The sequence below is a fragment of the Hyaena hyaena genome, unplaced genomic scaffold (assembly GCF_003009895.1).
Source record: "Hyaena hyaena isolate Hyena2069 unplaced genomic scaffold, ASM300989v1 scaffold_156, whole genome shotgun sequence".
In the NCBI taxonomy this organism is placed as follows: domain Eukaryota; kingdom Metazoa; phylum Chordata; class Mammalia; order Carnivora; family Hyaenidae; genus Hyaena; species Hyaena hyaena.
Window position 1 is genome coordinate 2,748,238 of NW_024080788.1, and position 25,389 is coordinate 2,773,626.

The window sequence follows — 25,389 nt, forward strand, 5'->3', positions numbered from 1 at the left end:
CATAGGAGTGATTCCATTAGTAATAGTGAAATTCGTCCTTACGTGATAACCCTCCTCTCTGTGGTTTCCCTCACACCAGCCACAAAGGTTTTCAAAAGTAAGTGTAGGTTATTTGTTTATTTTTCTTAATATTTTGTATTTTCTTTTTTATTTGTATTATATTACAGTATTGTAATCATTTTATATGAATATTTTTTGGGTTGTAGAATGAATCAACTGAGTTTCCATTATTTTTTCTTGGGAAATTCACTTTGATATATAAATGCTTTGGATGATGAGCATGTTTCCACAATGAATTATGCTCATATACCAAAGTATACTGCATTTGTAAATTTTAAATACGTATTAAAATATATGCGATACACCCACACATGCACTGTAACAAATAGAAGTGCATATACTGATATCGAGAATTTTTTTTTTAAAGTTTTATTTATTTCTAGGAGAGAGAGAGAGAGACAGCGTGAGCAGGGGAGGGTCAGAGAGAGAGGGAGTCACAGACTGAAACAGGCTCCAGGCTCTGAGCTGGCAGTCAGCACAGAGCCCGACAAGGGGCTCGAACCCACGAACCGCGAGATCATGACCTAAGTGAAAGTCGGACGCTTAACCGACTAAGCCACCCAGGCGCCCCATGATATCGAGAAATTTTTAATTAGTCAGCGGTGCCTGGGTGGCTCAGTCGGTTAAGTTTCCGACTTGATTCAGGTCATGATCTCGCAGTCCATGGGTTTGAGCCCTGCATTGGGCTCTGTGCTGACAGCTCAGAGCCTGGAGCCTGCTTCAGATTCTGTGTCTCCCTCTCTCTCTGCCCCTCTCCCACTCATGCCCTGTCTCTCTGTCTCTCAAAAATAAATAAATGTTAATTTTTTTAAAAAAAGAAAGAAAATTTTAATTAATCAAAGCTCAGGTGAAGACCTAAGACAAGAATAATGAGACTTAGAAAGGAGAGACCTGTAGGTGATTTCCTTCTACTAAGCTCTTAGTGCATTCACCAAACCACAACCTGAAAAACTGAAGGGAGACGACTTTTCTCAGAGGTGGCCAAGAATCTTTTACCCACTTCCTTGGCCAGTAATATGAAACTGGTGCTGAATTCTACCCCTAGCACTGTAAGGTAACGAGGTATCTTGTATCTATGTCTGAGGATATAGAGTAGTAATTAAGAAGGCTTTGAGGCTGGAAGGGCTGTTGAAGTGGCGTAATCTGGGGACTGTAGTGTTTCATTCAGTGTTTCTGACAATGAAAGTACTACAGACACTCAAATTTTTAGTGGTAAAGTTCACACTCATAGTAACAAACCAACTGTGAAATCAGCCATGCTGAATTTTAGCTGCAATATTTTTGCAAATAGCAAATCAATTATTATAAAATGTCCCAGATTAAACTATATCTTGTTCATATTAACTACTGTTTTTCATCTTAAAATCTGAGAATACCTTGTTTATTGTATTAAATATTTTAGTCTGAAATTTATAAGACTAAGAAATCCCCAGAAAGAATTGGGAGGATAAATGAATAATCAGCTGGGTTACAAGGTTCTCTTTTTTAGGCATGTTTCTGCTATTTCAATAGTGAATAATTAGAAAAAATTCAAAATCAACAAAAGATTATTGGGCACCTAACCCTACTTTTGTGTAAAGTACAATCAAGGGCAAACTATATAGTCTTTATTCTCAAGGAATGTAATCAAGTAGAGGAAATAAGATTAAAAGAGGTAGTATTCTAAACTGGTGAAAGATTCACAAAGTACATTGAGTCCTCAAGAAGATTAATAAGAGAAATTATTAATTTCTATGTGTGGAACTAGACATGATAGTGAATCTACAGTCCATAAAAAACACAGGGAACATTATAAAAAAAAAACAGAGAATGAAGCCTATTTACCTACAACCTCAGTTAGACCTATAACAGAAGTATTAACTGCCACTATGGAAACCAGAAAGTACCAGAGAAAATAATTATGATCTAGAATTTTATGGCCAAATAAAAGTATCATTGTTCATCCCTACAATTAAGTTACACTGAATATTTCTAACATTCTCTTTTGGAGACCACATGTTCTAAGTATAGTCATTGCTTAGAGCTAAAATCTACCAATTGCACTTTATTTGTTTAGAAACAAAATGAGTAAGACTGATTTCTTAAAAGCCATGGAGTTTTTTATTATTAACGTTTTATTTTATTTCTGAGAGGCAGAGAGAGACAGTGTGAGCAGGGGAGGGTCAGAGAGAGAGGGAGACACAGAATCTGAAGCAGGCTCCAGGCTCTGAGCCAGCTGTCAGCACAGAGCCCGACGTGGGGCTTGAACCCAAAAGCCGCGAGATCATGAACTGAGCCGAAGACTGATGCTTAACTGACTGAGCCACCTAGGCACCCCAGGCGTTTTTTATTCTTAATTTTTTAAAAAAAGTTTTTGTTTTTATTCTTGTTATTTTGATGAACTTACGTCTTTCTTGTGGCTTCTTTTCTCCCTTTAATTGTGGAGTTTGTCAGTCTTCAGGTCGATTTCTGGGGTATTTAGGATGATTTGATAAGTTATCTAGTTGTATTTGTGGGACTAGACAAGCCTAGGGTGCTCCTAGTCTGCTGCCATCTTGCAAAATACCCCCACCTTGGAGTTTCTTAAATGCTATTTTTATTAATAGGTGAAGTGGAACTGAGTAACACACAGTAGATAAAATTTAGAATGGATTGTTTTAAAACCAAAGTCTCTCTCCAAAATATTTTCAAAGTTCCAATATGATAAAACGTCATAATATCAAACTTTGTTTATATTTGTGACACATTTATAAGTTAAACTTCTACACTGATTCCTCTTGGTTTATTTGTAAATCAGAGGCTTCTAAGCAAATGAATAATATTAAAAGGAGATGCTTAGGTAGAACTAAGCTGTTCTATGAATATCTATTTAACAAAAATACCATGTGAATAACTATTTTAAGCAGAGAACTGAGAGTAAACTGTTGTACAAATCATTTAATTTCATTCTGTCAGTTAGAACTAAATTTCTACTAGGTTGATTAGCCTAAGGCTCTTTAAAAGGTATTCCTTTTAAAACATTTTAAAATTTGAATTTTACTATTTCAGATAGGTAACCTGTTTAGTCTATTTTCTGATATTTTCTTTGATTGCAGGAAGCATAGATATAGGTAAATCTTTCAGAATTTTTCTTTCAGTCCAGTTTATTATACCTTTATGCCTCAAATCAGGATACTCTTAGCATTTAGTTATTCTCTTTAGGGATATATATGATTAACAGCTTAAAAGGTTTGTCATTTTGTGTTTTGAGCTGAAGTTCTTACTCTCTTAATAAGTCCAGTAGACAAGTTTTTATCTTACATTGGTAATAAAGTTGTAAAATAAAAGTTGTGATTGCTGTGAGTCGATCAGGCCAAATTTAGCTTGTTGCTAATGAGAGGATTTTCTTCAGAGAAAGAATGGAAACTTTACAGTTTAGTGTTAATGCAAACTTTATATTGTCATATAATTATTTATATTAGTTCTCTTTTAACCAGTCATATCTCTTGTCATATATGTTATTATCTCATTTCGTTTCTTAAATCCAGTTCCAAAAGGGTCTGAGATATATTCTGGGTAGTTTCTTAGTGTCACCCACCATACCCTCCCCACTTGAAATTTTAATCTGCCAAAATAATTTCAGTGCTTTTGTAGTGGTAAAGGGTATCAATGTTCACTTCTTATTTAAGGATCAGAAATAATGCTGAAATGTATGAGATACAATATAAGTGCACAGCAATTGCTCTGTCAATCTCTAAGTTTATTGCAGAGTGAACATACATACTCTTCTTTTGGAAGTACCTCATTGACAATCGATATCAGACTTAATTTTTCTTCTTTCTATGGTCTATTTCTTTGATCATTCCTCCTTACTTTGTTAAAACTTTCTTTAGTTCCGAGATCAGTTAGCCCTGAGGTAGAAAAAAGTCTGGTTAGTCTCTTAATTCCTTAGAAAGCATTATTCTATTGGTAGCCAAGGGATCAATTTCATGAATATATAATTTCAAAATTATTTTTCTATCATTTTCCATTGTGGTTTTATTTATTTTTGTATATATGGCTTCTTAGGAATTAAAAAAAATCCAGGAAAATTATCAGTAGTATTTTTTTTCTTTCTGCTGTTTCTTCCAAGTAACAGGCTACTGTATTCAGGTAGTGCAAGTATTTATGACAGAGTGTTCTCAGTTTTCTGCCTCTCGTAACTTATAACCTTGCTATCATTCATTTTACTTTTCTATAAGCTGTAATCACAAAATACATGTGGCTCTTGTTTTGCACAAAAAAATCTTAAATCAGTTAAGAATAAGAAAATAAAAAAGTATGTTTTACCTTCATTGGTTCTTTCTCTCATACTATTCCTTTCTTTATGTACGTTCTGACCTATAGAATTTCCTTTTTCTCTGAATGATTTCTTATAATATGTTTTATAAAGCAGATCTACTTACAAAAAAATTTCAATTTTTTTGGGAGGGTCTGAGAAAGTCTATTTCTTTTGAAACATGATTTTACTGGATACAGAATTTTAGATTGGTGTTTCTTTCTTTCTTTCTTTCTTTCTTTCTTTCTTTCTTTCTTTCTTTCTTTCTTTTTAATGTTTATTTCTGAGAGAGAGAGACAGCGTGAGCAGGGGAGGGTCAGAGAGAGAGGGAGACACAGAATCTGAAGCAGGCTGCAGGCTGTGAGCTAGCTGCCAGCACAGAGCCCAATGCGGGGCTTGAACCCACGAACCGTGAGATCATGACCTGAGCCGAAGTTGGACACTTAACTGACTGAGCCACCCAGGCGCCCCGGTGTTTTTTTTTCTTTCAACACTGAGTATATCAGTCCACTGTCTTCTTGCTTACATTGTTTCTAAGAGAAGTGTGATGTAATTCTTATCTTTTTTCTTCTGTAGCTAAATTCCTCCATATCTCCTCCAAATTCCTTCTCCAAATCCCCCTTGTCCCTGGTCTGCCTTCTTTCCAAATACTCTCTGTATTTGGTTCTGTGCAGTTTTAATATGATAAAGCTTTTGGTATTTATCCTTTTTGAAGTCTGTACTATTTGGATATGTGGTTTTGTGTCTGTCATTAACTTTGGGAAATTCTCAGCCATTATTTTACTTTACTTAGTTCTTTTATTCCTTTTTCTTCTCCTTTGGGTTTTCCCATTATATGTATGTTAAATCTGTTATAATTGTCCCACTCAGATAATTTGTCCCCTCTTTTTCATTCTTGTTTGTTTGTTTACATTTCAGTTTTGGAAGTGTCTATTGACATATCTTGAAATTATTTTCCCCCCTCAGTCATGTCCGATGTACTGATGTATACATCAAAGGGATTCTTTTTGTTATGTGTTCTTGATTTAGCATTTCCTTTTAATTCCTAGAGTTTCCATCTCTCTGCTTATGTACCTACCTACTCTTTTATATTGCCCACTTTTTCCAATAAATTCTTCAGCATGTTGATCATAGTTGTTTTAAATTTCAAGTCTGGTAATTCCAAATTTTCTGACATATCTGGATCTTGTTCTGATGCTCGATTATCTCTTCCGACTGTTTACTTTTGCCTTTTATTATGACTGATTCTTTTTTGTTGAAAGCTGGACATGCTGTATTGGGTGAAAGGAACTTTGGTAGATGGGTTGTTAGTTTGAAATTTTATGTTTATATGGCTACAAGTTACGTTGTGTTTTCTATTTGCTATAGCTCTGGTGTGCAAGGCTAAAATTTCCTTTGTTTAGTTTCTATCTCCCTTCTTTGAGTTTTCTTAAAGACCTTAAATAGGGCGTGACCCCTACAGTTCTTTAGCTATAGTTATAGCTGTTACCTGTTATTTGATAGGAACCCTACAGATGTGATAATGTAGGGAGGTGTGGGTGGAAATATTCTATTCTTCATTAGGTCTCAGTCTTTTAGGGAGCCTGAGTTAGGCATTTCCCTTCCCTCATGTCAGTTAGGCTCTGGTAAAATAGTTTCTCTTATGGGTAGGCCTGATGAAAGAGAACAGAAAAGTCTAGAATATATGAAAATGGTTACTTTTCCCCTGCCGCTGCCAGAAGCAGGAAGGGATTTTTCTCTGGTCTTCACAGGGAGAACCCAGTAGGGCTCTTAGAAATAAAATTCACAAAAGTTAGGGGCCTCTGTCTTTAGGGCTGTACCTCCTATTGTTTTTAATTCTTAAGCTAGTCCATACTGATTCTGAGCAGTTAATCAATTACTGTTTCAGGTGTTCTTCCACAGTACTGGCTTCAAGCTATGAATTCTGTACCTGGGTGTTTGCTTCCTCTAAGCTCTGATTCTCTGTATCTGCCTGTCTGTTTCTCCAGTTTTCAAGACCTCAGTTTTCTGATAGATCTGGTAAGAGCTGTCAATTGTTAGTTTGGTCAGCTTTTTTCTTTTTGTGAGGATGGGAGTGACTGCTTCCAAGCTTTTTATATGTTGGCCAAAAATAGAAGTTTATATGTTTCTTATTAGAATGAAGATTTCACTTTAGGGCATGCTTATTCTGTTAAGCTTTTTCTTTTCCATGTATGAACTTCCCTAGAAATGTTTCCAGTGAATATTTAAACACAGATGACATTTGGACAGTTTTTTCTCATCCCCTTTTGAAATTATCATTTCATTCATTATTTTTTCTAAATGGAGAAACCTATGAAAGCTGGAAGGCAATGAATCCTTGATGCTCTCTTTCTGAATCCTGATTCAGCAATTAGAAAAGATTTTTTTAAAATCTGAAACACTTTTCTTCCTCAAAACATGTAGACAGGATGAATAGTGAGAATTTGTGTACTATTTTGAACTGCCTTCAATGTGCCAGATACTATCCTGTGTGGATACAAGGAAGAATAAAGGTAGGATACCCAAATTGTAATCTTCTAAGGCTTGTCAGGTAACAGAAAGGGAAGTTTGATTGACTTTATTATTGCTTTAAACATAAGGACATTTTATGATTGCATAGGTAATAGGAAATTTTCAGAAATTATAAGATACTCATTTTAGCTAATCTCATTTAGTTAAGTCATTTTTCTTGAAGTGGCAGAGGATTATATAACTTCATACATACTTTTGTCTGATCCTACTTATTTTTAGTTTAATTTTTCAGGTTTACAGCACTGCTACCTTCTGGTAACAATAACTTTAACTACTACATTAAGTTATGGGAATACTGTTTGATTAGTAACTTAATTATTGCCTCATTCTAATGTAGTGAGTGTTGTAGCATTGGGAATGATCATTATTAGTCTAGGAAACAATATTCTAGCATGTATCTACTATATTCTTTTGAAATGAATTAATATGTATACATAAAAGAAAGAATTTTGAACTGCTTCGAGAAAACAGGATAGAGAATCTATTTTAGATTACAGAACACAGCACCAAAGCAATTGACATCTCTTGATTTTTTTAAAAAAATCATCTTCTGATTTTGTTTCATAAAATTTGACTTTTAATTATGTTGCTACTAAAATTATTCTCTGAGATATTGTGCATAGATGATTAAAGAATTTTTTTGAGAGAGCAACACTCCTTTAAATGACCATTGAAATCTATTAAGTCTTTGCTTTTACTTGGCATCTCTTTCCTCGGTCTCTTTGCTTTTCTCCAAAGAAATAGTACATTAGCTTTCTAGTTTTGTGGTAACAAATTACTGTAAATTCAGTGGTTTAAAACCACACAAATATACCATCTCCTACTTATGTAGGTCAGAAGTCCAGTATGATTGTTAACAGACTGAAGTGAAGGTGTGTACAGGCTATATTGCTTTTTGGAGGCTCTAGGAGAGAATCCATTCACTGCTTATTTGAGTTGTTGGCAGAATTCAGTTCCATGTAAATATAGGACTGAGGTATTGTTTTCTTACTGGCTGTTTAAAGGTTATCCCACCTTTTAGAGGCCAACCACATTTCTTGGTTTATGGTCTCCTTCCTCCATCTTCAAAACCAGCAATGACCATTCAAGGTCTTTTCACTTTGCATCCCTTTGTTCCTCTATGATCTTCCACTTTTAAGGAGTTAAAGGATTAGATTGGGCCATTTTGGATAAATCAGGATAATCTCCCCATCTCTGGTCCTTAACCTTCATCATATCTGCAAAGTTCCTTTTACCATGTAACATAAAATATGAATAGGTTCCAGGAGTTAAAATGTGGACATCTTCGGGGAACTGTGTTTCTGCTTGCTGCAAACAATAATGGTAACTTCTGACTGACTTTTCTGAAAAAATTTTCCTCTTTTTGTTTAGAAAACCTCTGACCCTTTCCTCTTTGATTCAGTAAATACAGAAGAGGTTTTAGGATTCAGTCAAGATAATACCAAATCAGATACAATTCCTATATGGAAATTGTAGGGAAATAGTTTCTAGAAACACTGAAAAAGAAAGTAAGGTTCAGAATATTGCTTTGAAAAGCAGAAAGTCCTTTTATATTTTTGTGAGTTCTTATTAACTGGCCTTAAATTTTAGTATTAAGGCTCATAGTTATTCACACAGCAGCAAGAAGTAAGCCATCACAGTTAATCAGTAAAGAGTCTCCATATTTAGTATCAAAACATTTCATTTATAAAGCAAATAATGTACTATGGATGTAATGTTCAACATGATCATTATGATTAACACTGCTGTAGGATACATAGAAGAGTTTTTAAGAGAATAAATCCTAAAAGCTCTCATTACAAGGAGAAACTTTCCTTTTTAAAATTTTTTTCTTTGTTTTCTTTTTTTTTTATCTACGTGAGAAGTTGGAGTTTAGCTGAACTCATCTCACAATATATGTAGATCAAGTCATCATGCTGTATGGCTTAAACTTACACAATGACACATGTCAATTATTTCTCAATAAAACTAGAGGGAAAACGTTCAAAGACAGAAACTCATTCAGACCAATAACATAATAATTCATGTGAATTTTGATAATGGATGACATTACATCTTAATGTGTGTGTGTGTGTGTGTATTTTCCTACCTAGATCATCACGAAGTATGTATATGAGCTCCTGGAAAAGGACTGTAATTTGAAAAAAATCTCTATTCCAGTAAGTCCTGTTTTAAAAATGCTTAAACTTCCAAATGAAATAGTTTTCAATTCAGAAGAAAACGGTTATATTAGTGTAACTGTGGTAGATTTAAATGTTAAGGTCCTAGTATGTTGATATTGATAATGATAATATTAAATGCATCAGTATACTGCATTTCATTGTACACAATAGTTCAAAGCACAAAAGTACAAAAATAGTACTTTTCAGTGTAGAGGCAAATAAAATACTAATAATCAGTCTTTTTGGACTGATTCTATTTAATTTATATAATTTATTTTTACATATTTGAAATAAACGAAGGTACTTATTTTTGCACTAGAAACTCACTGTCAGTATAAATATTTCTTGAATTTTTTATAATTCTATGTTTTATTTCCATATTATTTCCTCTATACATTCCCAAATTCATTCCTCATGCTTCCTATATTTTTGCAGAGCATTCTTTTCAAATTTTGTACATTTTGCCATTTCATAGTAAAAAAGTTTGAGATTTGTTTTCAGTATCAAATTCACAAAATTTTTTTTTAATGTAAGACCTAAAATAGTAAGCAAAAAACTGAAGAAATAGTAATCTTATATGTGAAATGATGGTGGTACTAGATTAGATGATCCTTGCTATTGCTAACAACTGCTGATTTTATGATATATAAAAATCTAGAAGGGTTAATCAAAGTAATTAATTTAAGGCACAAAACTATGTATATAATTACTTTATGTGAAATTTTGCATGAGATTTTTAAACCCCTTGGATGATAATATTCTATGAATTGGAGGGCTGGAGGATTTCTTATTTATCCTTACAATTAATTCATAGTTCAGTATTTAAAAGGAAAATCTATCATATATTTAGTTTTATATAAATAAGATCAAATGCTAATCATTTTTTCATTTATTCAACAAATAATTATTTAAGTGTCTTTTAGGTGCTGGGCGCTGTTCCAAGTGGTTATGATATACTAGTGAATAAAATATAATTCTATGCAAAAGCTAGGCTAACCTTCATTTATTTAGAAACTTTTCTTTTCAGTCTGTCTTTCTTGTTAATTTTATTTGTTCAAATTTTCTGAAGAATGATATTTAAAGAGATCTAGGTTGATTTATTCTTACTACACAATTATTATTGAGTCATTTAATTCTGTAATACTTATAGTTACATGGAACTTTTAAATTCACTTCTGTCCCTTAGATTTCCAGGAGAAATCAGAAGATAATTGGCCTATAGATTATGTTATATGATTAAGTTTTACGAATTTTATTTATAGAAAGCCCGAGATTACATTTGGGAAGACTTTGTTTCATAGATCTGATTATTTTCCTCTCATTTAAATTTAGACTATAAAGCTAATAAACATAGAGAAAGCTTTACATTATAGGAAACCTATAGTAAGTGTCATGTCCATTTTTGGTTAGCAAAGTTTTCCTGATTTCATAAACTGAAAAGAAACCAAAATTTATTTTGTTTGTTTTAGGAAGTTAATGACTCTCCTTAAATTATCATCATGTATTTTATATAGTTGTGAAATTTTTCTTCTGAAATTATTTTCTCCTGAGTTCTCTTAAACCCGAAATCCAGCACTGGAAGCATTGTTTTGTTTTGTTTTGTTACATTTTGTATCAGAGTTCTTTTAATTATAAGAACACCACCAAAGTCTTTTTTCCCCTCTGATTTTGAACTAAGTTTTATAGTTGAACTATTTAATAAGGAAAAAAAGACTCTTTCTTCCCTTTTTTTCTTTTCATAAATAACAGCACCCTGTGGTAACTCTTGATGGTAAAGATTATGATTATGTATTATTTTTACTCACTGTCCTACGTATATTCTCATGTACAAATTATTCTCAATTGTAGTATCTCACACATGTAGGATTTTAGGTTATATAAATTAACAACTTGATTATAAATTTTCATTCGTTTTATTCAATTATGTTTAAATGATCATCACAATTAGTGGGGTTCACGAGTATCCTAAAGTGAATGGTTAACTGCTAAACATTGTTCTCACTGATCAGTTGGTCTTTGAAGTTGATTGGTCAATAAAGTGAGGTAGTGCACGAGAATGACTTATATGCATTCCTTAATGAAAGCTCAGTTAATGAATGACCACTGTTTGAAGATAGTGGTCTTGGAACAGCCATTTTCAAACTTAATTAAGCTAATGATGAAAATTATGTTTTAACTATATAGATATTTTACTGTTTAAACTTAGCACTAACTTTATACAGAGAAAGTTATAGATACCAACTTTAGAATTCTGTGTTGAGTTGAGATGAATATAAGCCAATGACCAACTCAAATACTGCTCTTACTCCTTAATCATTTATACCACTACATTTCTCATTTTCACTGTTTTTTTTCCTTGAATTTTCTGATGTTTTCATATTTTTAAAGTCAATTCTTCTGCATGTTCCAGTAAAACTTTTATCCATCTACTCATGGCTACTTTAATTTGCAGCCCTTTAAGTATTCTTGAACAGCGTTGTAATATAAAAAATGCATTTTTATCTTCTGAAAATAAGCACTCTTCCAGTTTTAAAGTGATTACTGTGGAATGTGAAGTGCCAACATTCCATTGCTTAAAAAATGGACTCAGTTCCTTGGAAACAGGGGACTTAGTCAAATAGAGAAAGAAATAGTGATCAGCACCTACTGGAAAGTCTATAGCTATAGAGTTTTGTTGTTTTTGTTTTTGGGTTTTTTTTTCTATTAAGATAAACAGATGTCCATTTCCATAGGCATTCCAGGATCCCTTAAGGCCTCAATGATTTTAAGATGTACTTTATTTGTGCACATTTAGGCCTACTCTTTGGTAAATGAATGACTGGAAACCTCTTTGACCTCTCTTTTATCATACACTGACAGCTTTGCTTTTTAATTTTTCTTATGTTCTTACCACCTCCATTTTTTAAATCTATTTTAATGAGTGATTCCTCTCTATTCATATCATATATTTTTTTAATTTTTCTTAAATAGTTTATTGTCAAGTTGGTTTCCATATAACACCGAGTGCTCATCCCAACAAGTGCCCTCCTCCATGCATATTCTTAAGGAAAGAAGAATTTTCTCTTCATATTTGGTTTTCTCCATCTCTCATCTACTTCCCTTCCTCTCACTTCAGCCAGACATGCTGTCACCATCATAACTCTGGACATTGCATGCAAGAGAAGCTAATCTGACTGTCTTATACTTTATACTTCTCTTGCTGCATACTTACTACTAATATATAGTTGCGTCTTTTTTTTTTTTAAATTTTTAATGTTTATTTTTAAGAGACAGAGTGTGAATGGGGGAAGAGCAGAGAGAGTTAGAGACAGAATCCGAACCAGGCTCCAGGCTCTGAGCTGTCAGCACAGAGCCCGACGCAAGGCTCAGTCCCACAAACTGTGAGATCATGACCTGAGCTAAAGTTGGACATTTAACCACCTGAGCTACCCAAGCACCCCACAGTTATGTCTTTTTAATTCTTAGCATTGTGTAGCTCTTTTAAAATTCTTTATAGTCATATATATGCTTTCTGAATTAGGCAAGAGTTATAACAAGTTAAGAGGACTCATTATTTAGTTAAATGTCTTTTAGTTAAAGGAAGTCACTGGTGAATGCTTGATAACATTCCTTATTCCGAAAGTTTATTCATTCCTTTATTTACTGAGTGCCTACAATGTGCCAGCCTCTCTTTGAGGCACTGTGGATGTAGCTGGATCCAAACAGAAAAGTCCATGCCTTCCTAGATTTGCATTCTGGTGGTGGGAGGAGATGGTTAATAAACAACTATAACAAATACATAAAGTAAAGCATGAAATATATTAGATTGTGCTATGTACTATGAAGGAAAATAAAACAGAGAATGGGGCTGGAGAATTCTTGGGGAGATGTTTAAAATGGGGTGGTCAGGAAAGGCTTCACTGAGGAGGGAATTTTTTTTTAAGCCCTGTGGCTGTGCTCTTCTTGCTGAAATAATTGCTCTTTGTGCTGTTTACACAAATGGCTATCAATCTGTTTGTTTTAGAATTAGAGAAATTTTAATATTTTTCTCTTTCCAGGAATAGTGACTGGAAACATTTAGAATCCAGGACATTTTTTTGGTGTCTAGAGTTTTTGTCTATTTTTTAGTTTCATAAGCTTATGACTATATAATGTTGATGAAGTGAAGGGCTGTTTCATTATATAGTATGTGGATTCTTTACTTGAGGATGTATATGACCAGTCACCCAGACTTCAGCTTCTGGCTCTGATGTCTGCACAAGTGCCTCCATTTCTCATTAATAAGGTTATAGGAATACGTAAATAATACTCCTTCAGAAAATAATTCTTATATGTACCTGTGTTCACATTCTGAAGGAAAATTTCAAAGGCCGCTGACATAGAATAGTAGGTGATTGAATTTTTAAATAGTTCCCTCTCTCTCCTTTTAAAAACTTAGTAGTATTCCTGGCTAATATATGATTTTCCAGTAGGTATATCCTCCGATTGGGTTTTTCTGTTTTCTATAATAGGTACAATGTACTTCTATTATAGAATTATAGACTCACTAGCAAGTTATTTAAACTCTGTAGGCCTCAATTTCTCCATCTATAAATGAGTATAATAATAGTACTCCCTTAATGAGATTGTGATTGAATAAATGTTTTTACAACATTTACCATGATATCTACATCATAGGAAGTGTTCAAATAAATCAGTTATTCTTAGTTGTATTATAATACAAAATCTATAATATAGGGAGATTTACTTCATATATTCTTTTACATATTACTACCGTGTCTTTTATGCTCATCCACCTCATGTGTAACTGTTAATCTCTAATGAATAATGAATATTTTAATTCTTTTATAGCTTTTTACTTCTATAATTCTGGAATAGCCATTCTGTGATTTATGGTAACCATGAGTTGTTTTCTCATTTATGTCTTTGTCTGATCAGAAAACATTTATTTATTATTTAATTTTTTTTAATTACAGGTAGATGCCACTGAGAGTGAACCAAAGAGTTTTATCTTTATGAGTGAGGATGCTTTGACAAATCCACAGAAACTGATGGTTTTAATTCATGGTAGTGGTGTTGTCAGGGCAGGTCAGTGGGCTAGAAGGCTTATTATAAATGAAGATCTGGACAGTGGCACACAGATACCTTTTATTAAGAGAGCTATGGATGTAAGTGCAATTTCTTTTATATTTTTTTGACATTTTATAACTCTGTTTTATTATATGTTATAAATTATTTTGTCCTCTCTCTTCACAAGTACATTCTAAACATAATCCTATCTTTAAATTGCTTTTTATTCGTAGTGAAATATTATCCTGCATTATTTTGCAGCTATAGTGAAAAAATAGTATCTTAAGTGTACAAAAATTTAGATAATGTCTTTGAAATAAATATTTTTATTCTAAATTTATTATGTGATATATCACTTAAATTATCAAACACTTATCAGTATTAATTAGAATACTTAAAAATATCAAGACTGCTGTTGGAAATTGTTGCCTATGTAATTAAGTTAGAAGCTAAAGGAAATCTACTTAGAATTAATTTCTTATTCTTTGAAAGAAGAACTGGAATAATTCAGTGTTTGTTATTTATTTTAAAAACTCCAGAGCACACAAATAAAATGCTATAACCACTAGACAAAGACCTGTAAAATGGTATATTGAAATATTTACTGAAATACTTTATTCTTATTTGAATTCCACCTTTTTAGAAACTGGTATTTTAACATTGTGTTCAAGGTTTTCTTTCCTATAATGGTGACATTGTTTCTTCTCATCTAGCATTCTTACATCTTAATATTTGGCTACTTTTTTTTTTTTTTTTACTGTCTCATTCTTAAGTTCTTCAGTGCACAGGCAAATTTTGCAAAGTATAGGTTTCTTCCAAATATGAATAGCAATTTTTTTCAGAAAAAAAGAAAGTGCTACCTTGTACATAAAGATTTCACTTAAGAACTTAAATTTATTTAGGAATATATGTGTGCTTATGTGCTTTCTAGGAGCTACATTATTACATTTTTGTAATTAGAGTGGGAGAGGAATAGTTTGATACATTGATGATTGTAAAGGTCAAAGATATGTTTCTAGCCCTGTTACCTCTGAAGTCATAAAATGAAGACCCAGCCCAGCTCTTAGAGAATATTTTTGTTAATACCTTTTAAGGCCCTTAAATTGCTTCTGGTAGAATTTCTTGGGTTAATTTTGTATTATTTTTTCAGTCTTCATGGATATGCAGAGAATAAAAAACGTCACTTCTGACTGGTTACAAACTTCAACAGTGCATTTTAGTATAACTTAAGTAAAATATAGTAGAATTTAAGTAAAATAAATTGAAGTTTAGGTTGAAGTAAATTACATAAAATATTGTATTATTTAAACATTTATTTTTCTAGTTTTGAGTCATGAAATGAACTTTCTCTCTGACACATTAATTTGTGGTCAGAAGAGATCCTCTCAATGTTTTTGAGAACATTCTATGTGAAATGTGATCGCAATTCAGTGTATGTTTTGAAAATATAATTTAGTAACGGAAATTAGTTGTGTTTGTACATATAAATGCTTGGTGAAATATTTTATGGAATTTTATTGGCCCTGCTGATAGATCAGCTAGGCCTTTCCTGTCCTAGAATGTTTTATTGTTGTGTAAGATTTTTCAAGATGAAATTCTATGGTAAGTCATGCCAAACACTGTGAACAAGCTATCTGTTGATCTCCCAAATAGGAGGGAGGAAGTTTGTCGGTAACAATAGACTCGTCAGTCATTTTGTTCTTTTAAGTAGAAGTGGAGTGTTTGGAGACTAACAGATTGTTTTCTGCTTTTCTCAACAATTGGAAATCATGATTCCTTAAAAAAAGCAACTGATTTCTAAGTACTTCAGTATTTCATGTGTTTAGAATTAATATGTTGTATAATTTGAAAATTTTAATTGACGTAATTTTTTCTTTTTATTTTATATACAAAAACCTGAATATGAACTTTATTGTGGTAAATTTTTACATGGTAAATATTTAAAAATGGATATCCCTTTAATTTAGATAAAGTGATTTGTTATTTTGGTTTTATCTTTACCTTTTCATGGTATTTCTCTAGAAGTTCTTCAAGGGCTACTCTGTGTGTGTATGTGTGTGTGTCTCTGTGTGTGGTGGGAGGAGGCTTGGAGGGAAATGGGTTGTATTCTAAGTAGTAGGCACAGGAAGACTAATTCAGAGAAGAGCTACTTCATCCTTACCTTTTAATCAGATTAGCCCTATTTATTTTTATTTTGTGGACTTTTTTTTTTCTAAAATTGTATTTACAGAAATGTTTCCAAAGTTTACAAAAGACTGGGAGCCACTACTCCTTTCTTCATGATCTGTCAGTTTTTCATATCACAGAAGAAGTAGTCTCATATTTTTCAGAATAGACAATATGATCTCTACTCAGGATGGTTTATAGTATTTCTGCTATGGCACATCTCCTTCGAGCTCACGCACTCTCACATCTCTAGTGTAGAGTATACTCTTGTGTTAGTAAGCTTTCCTGCTTTCACAGCTGTAAAAAGCAATTTCTGCTGTATCACTTATAGATTTTTAGAATAAGATTACAGGTCCTAATGTTGAATTCATAGCATTATAAGGTTAAAATTTTCTTCCACCAGTGAAACCCTGCCTCTAAGTGGACTGTTCTGTTAAAAAAAAAAAAAAAAAAATTAGGTTTAAATCTTTGGAGCCACTTTGGTTGAAGCTGGGGTGAGGATTGGAAAAACTTATACAAGGACCCCTGAGATTTCTTCCCTGAACCCTAGGCTCCATAGATCACAGTTTGAAAATAACAGATATTCCAGTCCTTGCATTTTAGGTATTTCAGATCTTTATTATTAAAAAATTTATTAAGATTTCACGTTGGAGAAATAGTACACATCAGATACTGTCCCCACAGTGCTTCTGAGGTTGCCATAGCTCATATTTTTAGTGTTTAACAGTCTTCATTGCATACTATATTACTTGGAGTAAGAAACTGTATATCATATAGCCAGGTACTAATTATTCAGTGTTTGTGTAGCTTGAGAGTTACTCATACATGTTTCTGCTTTCCTCATGTGTATCTTTTTAGGTGTTTCAGTTGGTTTCTGTAAAAGGGGCAAGGAAAGTAAAGTCATTACATTATTTGAAGTCATTTAGCTACTAATTGCAGATGTAGAACAAGGGTGCAGAATTTAAGGAGTCAGTCACTCAGGGTTGCTCGGTATTTGTAGGATCTGGAGAGTGAATGCGTCCTTAAATTTTGCATCCTAGGTACCTCTCTGATCTCTCTCTGTCCGCACTTTGACTAATTGAGATATACTGTTAAAAAGTTTTATTGAGAGTGGTTTGGGAGCCATTAGTCTTTTGAGTCAAATTTTACCATGTATCAGAATCATCTGGAGGGCTGTTGAAACACAAATTGCCTTGTCTCCAAACCCAATTTTGATGCAGAAGGGTCTGGTTGGGGCCTGAGAATGTACATTTCTAAGACTATACCAAGTGATGTCTATGCCACTTATCTGAGCATAATATTAGAACCTCTGGTGTAGGTAACACTTTTGGAATTGGTTGAGGTTTATTTATACTTTTCAGGCTCTAGGTATAATGGATGAGGTAGAACTTGATGGTGGTTATATTTAGTAAAAGAGTAAGAACTTCTAGAAAATGTTTTTAATAAAATCAGTAGAGAAATAAAAGTTTAAATTATGAAGAATACTTTGAAAATACTATGTAAGTGATCATACTCAATATGACGAAATTTATTGATTTTAATAATTTTTTAAGAAGTCTGATTACTTCACTAAGCCTAAATTTTCCGTAACTTCTCATAGCTGGATTATTTAGAAGAATCTGATGTTTCCATAATTACTTAATTTTACCATACATGTAATCTAAAAGTCAGATAAGAGGTGCCTGGGTGGCTCAGTTGGTTAATAAGCAACTGATTCTTGATTTCAGCTCAGGTTGTGATCTTGCAGTTTGTGAGATTGAGCCTGCATCTACCCCAGCACTGGGCTTGCACTGACAACACAGAGCATGCTTGGAATTCTTTTTCTCCTCTCTTTCTATGCGTCACCCCTCTGGCATGTGCTCTCTCTCTCAAAATAAATAAACTTAAAAAGTTAAAAGTAAAGTAAAATCAAAAGGCATCTATCAAAATAGTGATTATCCTTTGCTAATCCTTCCTCGTTTATTCTGTTCCCTAGATATAGTCATTCAATAGTTTTTGGTGTTATTTATATGTTCCATATCTATATTTTTAAATTATAAGGCTGTCTTTTGATTTATCAGTCACTTGATATTAGACTTGAATGCTTATGGTACACAAGAATGTCTTTTCCATCATCACAGTTTTTGGATGAAATCAGCAATCAAGCTTTACAGTATTACTCTTACTTGAATACTGTTTATGGCTGAGCCAGGTAGGGACTATGGTTATATTTAATTTTTGCCAAAGTTTGTTTTCATGGAAATGATAATTTCTTTCCTTTCGATTTTCTTTGTAATAATTGTTCATCCAGGTCTTGATTGGCTTCTCAGTAATGTTTTTACAGGGCCATACTTACTAGAGAATCTCATAGTTTTCTCTTCTTCTTCTAGAGAACTGTCTTGGAACCCTGTGGACTTTTGTTTCAATGTTGACGGGTCACTTTCTAAGCCTGCCCGTCTACTTATCTCTCATCCTAGGACTCCCCTTAGATTCTCTCTTATGTTTTACCTCCTGTTTCCTGGATCTGTTGATGCTAGCATTTTGGATATATGCCTTCACTTCGTTGGAGCCATCAAAAAGTGAATAGGAGATAAATTTCTAAAACCTTGTATTTCTCAAAAAATGTCTTTATTTTACTTGTTCCCTTTGTTTTGAAAACTCAATGAAGCCTAGAATTCCAACTTGAAAGTCATTTTCACTTTGAAACTTGAAGACTTTGTTTTCATTGTCTTTTAGCTTCCAGTGTTTTAACTGAAAAGTCCAGTACCATTGTGATCTTCAGTCCTTTTGTTTCCCCTGTGAAAGATTCTCTTCTTTCTGCCTGGTGTCAAGAAGTCACTCATACTGTTGTTAAGAAATTTCTTATGTCTTGGTGTTTTGTTTTGTTTGTTTTTTATTGTTTTGGCTACGTGGTGATTACTTTCTGTCTGTACTGTGTACTCGTGATCCTCAATCTTTAGGAAATGTGTTGTTTCTTGATAATTTTAATCTTCTCTATTTCTAGAATTAATATCTTGGTTTTGGAGTTGTGGATTGAACCTGTAAATGTCTTCTTGAATTGCTAATACTTTCTCTCTTATTTTCCATCTATTTTCCATCTCTTTTGAATCATTTTGCAGACCTCTGCATAGTACACCTGATTTGAGCTCTCTGTCTTTCTCCTCCCCTTCTCTGGTCTTTGGACCTTCCAGTCCTTCTCTGGATGTTTCTCAAAAGTAAACACCTTTGATTTCTTGTAGGGCTAGCAGCATGATGTGAAATTATGACCTGATTTTGGGGAGGGTTTGTTTGTTTCTTTGTTAAGGACTGGAGTAATTGCACTGTATGTGGTATTAAAAATAATGCCTCTGTTTTTGGACTCAAGGCCTCCCTCTACTTTTTAAGATAACTGGCACCTTAAAATTTCTGAGTTTTTCTGAAATTCTGTGGATGAGTTGCCTTTCTTCTAGTCATTATCTCCCTCTGGAGGCACTTAAGTTTTGTTTTGTTTTTTCTTCTGTAATACCAATCCAGTTCCATCAGCTTACCGTTTCCCAAAAATTCATCGACATCTATGTCCTCTGTTCTCTCTACTCTAATTTGTTTTGTCTCATTTGTTTTCTACCATCCTTCTTTTTTTTTTTTTTTGACTCAAATTTTTATTGTGATTTGTGGAAGAAATGAAAATAATCAAAATAATTCAGTATATGTTTTAATTACATGGGTTTTTTAAAAATCTGGTTGTTCCAGTGATGGTAGTCACTTGACAACTCATACCTTTTTAAAACAAATAACATTAAAGCAATTTTCTGTATAACAACACTCTTTGTAAATCTTAGGAGGTGATAACCTTATATGGCAATATTCATCACAGTGGAATATTTTAGGATTTCTTTTTAAAATCATTGATTATAAGGTAGCTAAACTAAAGAATATATAAACTCTTTCTTCACTGATATAAATTGCATACTTTAAATGTTGATTTAGACCTTTCTAGTTTTCAAATTGTTTGCTTCCCTTTTAAAAAGCTCTACTTAACTTTTCTATTCTGACCTTTTGATTCTTCTTTCCTTACTGTATTTGAGATCCTCTCCTTTTTTGACAGGCACATTTTGTAAAGTTGATTGATTACATATTGGGATTTTTTTCTCCCCCACAAATGTACATGGAGCTATTATAGATAGCTATCTAAAATAGTATTGTTTTATTTTTCCTCAGTGGTTCAAGTAATTAAATTTTGGTAACACCTTCTTAACTCCTGCCTTCAATCAGTCTTCCACTTAAGTACTACAAGCCCTCACTATTTTAACATAAATATTTACTAAGTTGGTGACATGGAAGTTTTAAGAGGATTCTAGTGGTTGTTGCTGTAGCAAGATGTACTTTATTGATACAGGGCATAGCTTTATTTTTAACTGGAGCGATGACATGCAGCAGCTTTCAGGAAATTATTTAGTATTTGTATAGTGCAAGCAGAATGTAGTTTATCAGAATATAGTTTATAATATGTGCTTAAGGTCTCAGAAACCTCAAAAAGATGAGAATGTCTGGAGCTTTAAATATGTATTTTTGTTTAAAAGACTTAAAGGCTTTGATGCTTTTTTTGGTTAGCCATTCAGAGCTTTGTGGAATTAAAGAAATGCTTATTAAAATAAGATGCTATATTTCAATATGTAAGATTGTCAGATAAATAGGTAATAAATTGTATGATAATACAAGGTTTGGATATTGTTGGGAATGTAATTTGAAGCAATTAGTTATATTTCCCTAAATTAAATGTGCTTATTAATCTCTGACCCTAAATTCCGTTTATCGGACTTTACACTAGAACAGCACACAAAGTATCCATACAAAGACGCTCATCAAAGCAGTTTGCAATAACACAAAAACTTCCAATCACCTACATATCCACCAGGAGGAGCCTATTTGATTAAATAATAGTATATTCATATCATTAAAAGTTATATAGCTATTAAGAAGAATGAGTTGTATGTGTGTTATTCCATATAAGATAATATCTAAGAGTTATCAGATAGAAACACAAGAATGAGATCCTTTGTTTAAAAGTCCAGTTATACATGTATACATGTACACCTCTGTATATACAGGGGAAAACATTGATGTTCCAGGAAATTTAGGCAAGAAACCATAAATTTCTTCTTTTACTTGTTCAGTTTTTTTTTTTAATTCTTTCTCTTTTTTGTCTTTTGTGGGATTTTTTAATTTTATTTAAGCAGGTATTCCTTTAATAATTTAAAAGATAATATTAAAAAATTTTAATATTCATGAAATATACCATAGTACTATTATCACTTAATAATTATTAACTATATTTTCACTTAACTATTTGTCAAAGAACTTAAGTGTTAAATTATAAAACTGCAAGCAACTTCTTTAAATAATTATTGACTTTTTTACCCATAAAAACTGGCTAAATTTAGACTGCCCTGAAATTTAATTTCAGACTTTAAAACAATAACTTGTTTTTTTTTCTTATTTGAAATATTGACTACAAAATTATAGGTTGAAACCAAGAGCACAAATCCAAATTTTAAGAGTAAACTTCGAGAGAAGCTATATATTAATGAAAGAAAATATAAGCTATTACATTATAGACTTCATAAAATATTGTTCAAGTCAGGAATTCCAGAAAAGGTTAAAAAAGCTTAGCACATTACTGAACTGACAAGGTATATGAGGCCACACTAGCCCCCATGCCAGCAAAAGAAAACAATGGAATGACAGCTCTAGTGTTTGGAGAGAGGTTGCTAATGACAGCTTATTCCTTTATGATTTCATCTCTTGACAGAAGACAAGGCTGCTTGTTGCATCATGGCAGATATATCATTACCTTCTGGCCCTGTCATGACTGAATTGGGGGAAAAAAAACACATCCAGTTTTGAAAATCCAATTACCTTCTGGAATTTTGGTCAGTATTTCTGCGATAGATGTGAAGTCGCCATTCTGTGATAGCACTTTGCATCTATATTGTTCTCTAGTACTGAACTAATTAACTAATTAAGCATACACTGAAGTAGGGAGCAAGGTATAACAGCATAGGGCATCTTGATATTCTTACATCATCCCAAGAAAAATACTGCAAGGCCTTTTATCCTTAATATCTGCTTCCCACCTATATTTATACCTGACATTGAATAACTTTTAAAGTAGACCTAGGCCTTTTCACTAAGTGCAAGAGAAAAAATACTGTATGTTTAAGACGATTAGGCACCATTTTTACATGAAAAATCATTGGTCAAATTATAATTTCATTTTGACTTGGGCTTTCTATTTCTCAATTACATGAACATTTGAATTCTGTTATGTGGTTTTGTTTGTTTTAATCTCCCTTGGCTAGCTAAGAAATGACTGGAAACAGAAAGAGAGGGTGTGGATTTAGAAACTATGTCAAAAGCCTTGGGGTTTGTATATGATAAGAATTTTAATGAAGGTCAAAGTGAGCTTAAATGCATAGAAAGCAAACATTAAAAACTTGTTTAATTTCTGTCTTGTTATTCTTTTTTGAGTCACTCTGATATCTTTTTCAAATATGCTTTACTATTGAGCTTTGTGTTACTATATCCACAACCTGTGTTTTCCCTCTCTTTATTCTGTTTTAACTGCTGATCCCTTTTCTGTGGTTCTTCCTTTAATATCAGCTGAAGCAGTTTGAATTGCTGAATCAAAGCTGTTTGGGGAGTGAGAGAGTGTGTAAGATTGCATAGGGTGAGATTCTCTGGGTAGAAGGTAACGCCTCCTGCAGTTATAATCAATGCTCTGGACAGTTTCAAAGATCGGAGAAGCCATGACTTGCTCCGGGGTTAAACTTTTAAAAGAACTTCCCTAGAGAAAAATATCATCAATAAAATGAAATAATTAGTTGGCAATTCTTGAATAGCCTAGGTTTAACAAGAAAAGATTAAAGATAGGTCAGCTTTTCATTTTTCACTGAACTTTTGGTTTCTTTTGGGTTTTAGCATTATACTTTTATTTATCTTAAACATGATTTTAAAAACTTAATTATTTCCATATATCAGTTGAGCCCCTGAGTTACCTTGGGTAACTCATATCTTGGGTATGAAACGGATATACAAGAATGAATATGCCTCCTCAAGAGTGATGGCTGTGGAAGAAAGCTACCAGTAGTATTAATTTTTTAAAAAGAACAAATAGTTTTGTGTTAATAAAAGTAATAAAAAACACAAGTTGTATTATGTTAACAAAAAGCACAAAAGTAGTATATTGTTAGGTATACATTCTACAATTGTAAAAAGTTAATAGTTTTGGGGTCATTTACATTGAATTTTATAAGTTTGTGAGATTGAAGCCAATTTAGGTTAAGAATGCCATCTACAAATGGCACAGCAGAGGCAACTATTATTTTTTGTTATCTACAGTTTAAATTATAATGAACAGATGTGCTATAATTTAAATTCTGAATGAAAATAAGTTATTTCACAATTTATTGTTTTATAAATCAAAACTAAAGTCGATAGAGAAAATTAATTTTTCTAAGACACTCTCCTTTGGCCTTTTATTTCTGCAGTAACACAGTAACACATGATAAATAATATAAGTATGTCTTCAAAAGAAACTTATTAAGAAAATTAGGGAAAACACTGTTAAACAATTCAACTTTGCTTTTCCTTTTGCTAATGAAGACCATTGCTTTTATTATAATTTTCACAGTTTTCCCATATTTAAGAGTGTGGCTGAAGCTTTTAAAAGAATTCTATTAAGTTGTGATCCTTAAGCCTTCTTAAAACAATGCTATTAAATTGTTATCTTTATGGGGCGCCTGGGTGGCTCAGTCTGTTAAGTGTCTGACTTAGGCGCTCAGGTCATGATCTTGCGGTTCATGCCCTGCATCCGGCTCTGTTCTGACAGCTCAGAGCATGGAACCCGCTTCAGATTCTGTGTTTTCTTGCCTCTCTGCCCCCTTCCCCGTTCATACTCTGTCTTTATCCTTCTCTCAAAAATAAACATTTAAAAAAAATTTTTTTAATTTTTATCTTTATGATTAATATAGAGATTGGAACCTTTATTAAAAATAAAGGACACTATTTGAGATATGAAGTTATATGTATAAGCATTTATGCATTTTTCTTCTGGTACAACTTAAATATAGGATATTTAATAATAATAGATCAATTTATTTCTTTATTATTAAAAATATGTTTTGAAACCTATCTATGACTATACCATATACACAAGCAAACATATAAGTGTATGTATATGTTAAAATTCCAAATTCCTAACCCAGTAGTGTTTTTTTTTTTTTTTTAATAAACTATTATTTGAGAAACATGTCAATTCTTTTGGGAAATGAGTACTTGCTTATTCATACCATGAGCTGCATGTTTAAATAAAATTCTATTTAATAATAAATTAGTCTTAAAAATATTTAAAAGAACATATATCCAGGGAAACACCTGCCAAGAATATTTCTAAACTCTCTTAAGGAAAGTTTGATGTACTTCTCAGTTTGCATTTTCTGATAGTAAGAATATATCTTTCCATTAAGCTTTTGATGGACATTTACTTAATATTGTAATGGCACTGCTCTTTTGAATAGTATGTATTGTTTTTAATCAAAAACTTAAACAAGTTAAACACTTTTATCAGAAAAAAACTTAAACTACTGGTAATTGTCTTTTTTCCCCCAGAAATTAACCAATTATGACCTCAAAGCCTGAATGGAAAGGTATGTCTAGGTTATTCACTGCTGCAGGCAGTTTATCTCCTTCCAGGATGCATTTGTTTTGGGTTCTCTTCCTTTCTGCCAGTGGCACTGTATGGTAAAATTCAGACATCCTCTTTCCCTCCAAGGAATCTCAGGGGTGGAGGATAATTTATACAAAGTTAATAAATGGCGTTGCTTTTTCATTATTGCCCATCCAAGGCAATTTGCAGTGTTCACTTTAGAGAAAAAATAAGTTCTGTAGAAAGCACTTAAAACAATAAATTAACAAATTTAAAACCATGAGTCAGTTGTAAAAGGGACACGTATTTTAAGGTAGTCAGTACTATATTAAGCAATTAAAAATACTGATCTAGTAATTTCTTAGGTCTCCTTTTATTTATTTTTTTGGTCCAATAAAATGATAAATTTAATCTTGAAAATGAAAAACAAGTGTAGTATTTGTATTTCATGATAACTAATTTAGGTGATTAGTTCATTTAAC

The 25,389-nt window shown here is 32.6% G+C and overlaps 1 protein-coding gene across 10 annotated transcripts in view; it reads left to right on the forward strand.

Annotated features, from left to right (window-relative positions):
* Positions 1 to 25,389, forward strand: part of FAM172A (family with sequence similarity 172 member A) — a 429,946-nt gene that overhangs the window by 105,549 nt on the left and 299,008 nt on the right. For 9 of the 10 annotated variants that reach the window (XM_039239378.1, XM_039239368.1, XM_039239375.1 and 6 more), the window contains 2 exons: positions 8,962 to 9,027; positions 13,986 to 14,177. The exons of the other annotated variant lie outside the window; for it this stretch is intronic. In XM_039239378.1, the coding sequence (XP_039095309.1) occupies positions 8,962 to 9,027; positions 13,986 to 14,177 (258 nt within the window). The remainder of the gene's footprint in view (positions 1 to 8,961; positions 9,028 to 13,985; positions 14,178 to 25,389) is intronic. 10 annotated transcript variants of the gene reach the window in all.